General features: G+C 44.0%; 1 protein-coding gene across 4 annotated transcripts in view; it reads left to right on the top strand.

The window, feature by feature from the left end:
* LOC103388251 (histone-lysine N-methyltransferase ASH1L) overlaps window positions 1-5,273 on the top strand; it is a 20,242-nt gene extending 14,969 nt beyond the window's left edge. The window contains exons 6-14 of one of the 4 annotated variants that reach the window (XM_025061232.1): window positions 365-459; window positions 1,307-1,380; window positions 1,849-1,894; window positions 1,977-2,017; window positions 2,105-2,175; window positions 2,270-2,460; window positions 3,990-4,081; window positions 4,165-4,304; window positions 4,864-5,273. In XM_025061232.1, coding sequence (XP_024917000.1) covers window positions 365-459; window positions 1,307-1,380; window positions 1,849-1,894; window positions 1,977-2,017; window positions 2,105-2,175; window positions 2,270-2,460; window positions 3,990-4,081; window positions 4,165-4,290 — 736 coding nt within the window. In that variant the 3' untranslated portion in view covers window positions 4,291-4,304; window positions 4,864-5,273. Of the gene's footprint in view, window positions 1-364; window positions 460-1,306; window positions 1,381-1,848; window positions 1,895-1,976; window positions 2,018-2,104; window positions 2,176-2,269; window positions 2,474-3,989; window positions 4,082-4,164; window positions 4,305-4,863 lie in introns of those variants that run through there. The other 3 variants (XR_003051420.1, XR_003051421.1, XR_003051422.1) reach the window with 3 other exon arrangements.
* Window positions 5,274-5,294: the final 21 nt, after the last annotated feature.

Raw genomic sequence — 5,294 nt, 5'->3', positions numbered from 1 at the left:
CTATTGTAGCCAACGTTAGCTCTGGTAATTGTACCAGGACTGTTGTAGCTAACGTTAGCTCCTAGTAACATATGTCAAGGTGATAGTAAAAGCTAAAGGGCAGCTGTTGTTATGAAATTAAAACTTTCTGATGTTGTCTATGTAAATCTTCTTCATGGCATGCAAATGAACTTAAGGCGCATCACTGCCATCTACAGGCCTGGAATATTTAAATTGATTTGACAAAAGGACCTGAAAACACACTATTTTTCTCTGTACTTTATCATTTTTTCATTTCACTTGTCGACGTCCCAGCTCTGGGGCAAATGAACTTCTTATTATTTTTTAGTTCTTGTGTTAATCAATCGTACCGTTTCTTTTTCAGCCCTTCATCTGCAGCTCAGCATATGTGCAGAGAGAATCTGGAGTACACACCAGGGGAGCACGAGTACACACTGCTCCCTGCTCCCATACATGTCGGTGAGTGTGTTCAGGTTCTGTGTCTCAGTCGAGACCTGACCCGGAGACTGAAGTTAGTTTGGTTTTAACAGTCTGTTAAAGGACGGGAAATTTAAAACTTCAGTCGGCATGTGTTTGTTTTTGTTTGAGCTAACAACAAGCTTGTCGCTAACCATTAGATGTTTTGGCTACATTTAGCTTACTTCATGCATCACCCTTAGCTTTTTCTTTATCTATTTTTAGTTTATTTGCTTATCACATGGTACATTTGAACCTTTTTGGAATTGGAACTGCTTGTGGAAAAGTTTATGGAAATATTCTTATTCGCAATGTATAGGAATTTTATAGTCAAATTGAAGCTAACCTTTAGCACTTTAATTTACTATTTTGACTTGATGTCATTTTCTCTACCACTTTTGGCTATTTTTTTATATGTAGGCTAAATTTGACATTTCTAACCCGTTTCTATGGTCCACATTGTAGCCACAAGCGGTTATTGCTCTTGCCTTACAGCAAGTGGTCTGCTGTTCAATCCCACAGCCCAAACAGAAAGCAGGATTAGATTCATTTTTCACTCAAATTTGACCGTAGGTGTGAATGTGAGTGTGAATGGTTGTGTGAGTCCTGATATGTGGCCCAGTAATGGTGACAGAACGGTGAACTCTACAGGTTGTAACCCAACCCTCGCCCAACGACAGCTGGGATTGTCTCCCGGCCCTCGCAGTTCTGAAGGATTACACTGTAAAAGATTCATGAAACTATTGTCACCTGGGCTTTAACTTGTTGTTGTTGATTAAACTGAGTGTGTTTGGTCCAAATAAACTGCTGAAGTTTCTGAACTTTTGTTGTTGTTTTTTTTGTTCAACAGGAAAGTACCTGAGGCTGAAGAGGATTAATTTCCAGCTGCCCTACGAAGTGATGTGGCTGTGGCAGCACAACCAGGTAAAACACTGCTTTACAGCACACAGTGAAAAGGCCTACAAATGTACGGCCTATAATGGGGCTCAAATGGTGGCCCGCGGTCCACAGCCGGCCCACCAGTTGTCCAGTTGTGGCCGTTTTGCTTTCAATCACCATGTGTTAATTTCTGAATTCTGACTGAGATTCTGACATATTTGATTTTTGTTTTTCTTTGTTCTATTTAAGTACTTATTTATTTTATAACAAAATGCTGTTATCATTTCATTTAACTACAGTTTTTGTTGTTGTTTTGAATTAAAAAATGACATTTGGTTTAGACAGTTTTATGATCGGTGGCTTGACTCACTATAATAAATACATCCCCCCCCGACCCTCCCACCCCCGCCCTGGGATCTTTGCCTGGTTGTAAAACTGTGTCTGTTAGAATAGTACTTGCGTGGCGCTGACACACACATACAGGTCTGTGATTCCGATCTTATTTGGTTACAGCTCTACAGACAGCCGGCCGTTCCTCTGAAGAGGAAGCGTCGTTACTGTGAGTCTCCAGTATCAGATGTGTTACTTTCAGATTCTGTTCTCGGTGCTGATCGATACTTTTCTCTCGTCTTCTCTCCCAGGCCGCCTGAAGGAGAGAACAATATCCTCTCACCAGATGGCTGTAAGTTCAGAACGGAAAACTGAAGTTTAGATTTTTTTTTTTTTTACTGTCCATCTTTTGTTGACGTTCGTTCGTTCACTGCCTCAGGAGAGGAGCTTCAGTGACATCGCCAGCCTGTTCCCTCACCTGGACATGGCTCCTCTGAGCAGCACTGAGAGGTAAAACGAGAATCAAACAAACACGTCCTGATGCCAAACACCAGGTGGCATGATGGGTAATGGTTTCTCTGTGTGTGTGTGTGTGTCGGAGCAGGAGCGATGTGGTGAAGCAGCGCGTGTTCCTGGTGAGGAACTGGGAGCTGGTGAGAGACCGACAAATCCGACTGAGGATAGAGAGAGAGAGGGAGAGGGAGAGAGAGAGAGACGCGGAGGGAGACGAGGACAGGGACTACGAACATCCGTACTGTGACGGAGCCAGTGGGGACGACAGCCACATCAAGTCAGGTCCATGAAGCAAGTGTGTGTGTTAGTTTTTGTTTCTGTAGGTGTTTGTGTACGCCTGGGTGTGTGTGTATGTGTGTGTGTGTGGGTGTGTGTGGTGGGACCGTAACCACGTCCGTTTGCGATGTTCGATGTACGGTTATCCCTCATCTATCGTGGGCGGTTGTGTTTCAAGACGGCCCGCGATAGGCGTAAAAAACGCGATAGTTATTATATTATTAACATGTATATTAACCCTTTACAAACCATTTAGGAGGCATCGTCAGGCGAGAAATACGGCAAAAAACTTCTCGATGTATATTAACCCTTTACGAACCATTTAGGAGGCATCGTCGGGCGAGAAATACGGCAAAAAACTTCTCGCTTAAGTTATTTTTCGCAATACCCTGTAAGTATGTGTTACAAATTTTTTTTCCTCTTCGGCTAGAAAATGCCTACAAATTAACATTGTATCATGTTCCACTCGTATGCAGACGACACCAAACTCTACTTGTGCTTACAACACACTCTTTAACCCTTTATAGGGTTTTTGCGGTATATATACATATATATACACCGCAAAAACACACGATGCACTGAGGGCGTGACAGCCAGACCGCGATACAGAGAGAGAGACGACTGTACAGCTCAGACGGAGGCGGTCTACGTGCTATAGAACACCATGGGTGTCCCACGTATGTCTTATACCTTGAGTGTGTGTGTGTGTGGGTGCTCTTCTTCCAGCTCCTAATCCTCATATTTGGCTTGCCTCTCCATATATATATATATATATTATATAAACATATATATATATATATATGGAGAGGCAAGCCAAATATGAGGATTAGGAGCTGGAAGAAGAGCACCCACACACACACACACACTCAAGGTATAAGACATACGTGGGACACCCATGGTGGTCTCTAGCACGTAGACCGCCTCCGTCTGAGCTGTACAGTCGTCTCTCTCTCTGTATCGCGGTCCGGCTGTCACGCCCTCAGTGCATCGTGTGTTTTTGCGGTGTATATATATATATATACACCGCAAAAACCCACGATGCACTGAGGGCGTGACAGCCGGACCGCGATACAGAGAGAGAGACGACTGTACATCACAGACGGAGGCGGTCTACGTGCTATAGACCACCATGGGTGTCCCACGTATGTCTTAAACCTTGAGTGTGTGTGTGTGTGTGTGTGTGTGCTCTTCTTCCAGCTCCTAATCCTCATATTTGGCTTGTCTCTCCATATCAAACTCAGCAGCAAAAACTAAAGCAGTTTTCCAACCACAGAATTGCAGCCTACAGAAATGTTTCCCCATTTCTCTCATCCAAGCCGGTGTCCAAAAAGCCGGCGGGCATCAACTTTCCCCATTAGCAGTGAAACCACACAGTTTCCATCAAAGGCTCGCTGAACGATTGTGGATGAGGGGAATAAGAACATTAGCATTTGCGTCATTGTAAAAATTGTTTTTTTTTTTTCCTTCGTTTTTTTGTTTTTTTCCTGAAACACTTTGTCTAACGTTTAGTTCAATGTTTAACTTCTAACCCTCAGATCAGGACGTGGGGGTGGAGGTGACGGTTATCAGCAGTGACCCCGTCCACCAGGGCCAGGACACGTGCAGCTCGCTCACTGCCAGCGCCGATGTGAGCTAACACGAGCCACATGAGAGAGTAAAGTTCTGCAGCAGAATCTGTTTTTGTGATTATGAAGTATTTGTTGACTGCAGCCCAACAGAACCCCGAACGGAGGAGAGGAAGGACAGAGGGGGAGACCGGAGCAGGAAGAACTCTGCAGCCGAGAACAGAGGAGGAGGCGGCTCAATGATGTACTTTTGACCCTTCAGCATTCATAAGCTAACAGAGGAAGGTACGCAGCACCGGGGGCCAGACCACATATATGTTGGAGTCGAATAACAGTCAGCTTTTAATTAGCAATTAACAAATAACATTTGTTATTGTTGTGAGAGTTGTATTTCACAGAAATAAAGCAACAAAAGTTGCCAAAAAACTAAAATGCAGCATATATATTTAACATAATTATATACACATATATGTATATATGTGCTATAAGAATAGCCTGAATTTATTACTATTATTATTTGTTACCAAGGCTGAGAGAGCAAAAGTATGTTGTATAGTTTGGTGTCATCTGCGTACGAGTGGAACATGATGTTGATATTTGTCTCCAAAGGCTTTTATTCTGAAAGGTCTTTTGAAATGTGTAAACAGGCGTTTGTAATTGGGAGGAGACACCATTTGCCCAATCAATAAAGTGCACATACAGTACAGTGTTAATTATCTTTTTCTCTGCGGCCATTACGACGTGACTCACGGCCCTTTACCGGTCCGGGCCCCAGTGTTTGGGAACCTCTGCTTTAATATAGACTGTATTAAAATATATATTGTGTTCTTTCGACTCGGTGCAGGTGGGACCACTCTGAGAAAGGACCAGGCCCACCGATGGACGGATGGACGGAATAACTGATGTTACAACACTCCTAAAACTGTGGGTGGCGGAACCACAGAGGACACATGAGAAAAAGGGAGAGAAGAAATGGGCGGGTGATGACGATGGAGGACAAGACGTCCTCGTCACACACTGACGGATGAGTGTGTAGAACTTAACGCTCCCAAGGGCATCAAACCAAGGATGAAACCACGGCAACGCGTCTTTGTCCCGGCATCCAGAGACGGGAGGGGACAACAGAAACAGGACTGTCCCGCATGGAAGACAGAAGAACCAGACCAGCTGAAATGAATTTGCACTAGTGCTGGATGAACAAGCACACTAAAGACTGCATGTATGCTGAGTGGACACACTATAAATGCACACACACACACACACACACACACACAC

Source organism: Cynoglossus semilaevis, chromosome 13 (genome assembly GCF_000523025.1).
Source record: "Cynoglossus semilaevis isolate Cse_v1.0 chromosome 13, Cse_v1.0, whole genome shotgun sequence".
Lineage (NCBI taxonomy): Eukaryota > Metazoa > Chordata > Actinopteri > Pleuronectiformes > Cynoglossidae > Cynoglossus > Cynoglossus semilaevis.
This window is presented reverse-complemented; position numbering and strand designations above follow the sequence as displayed.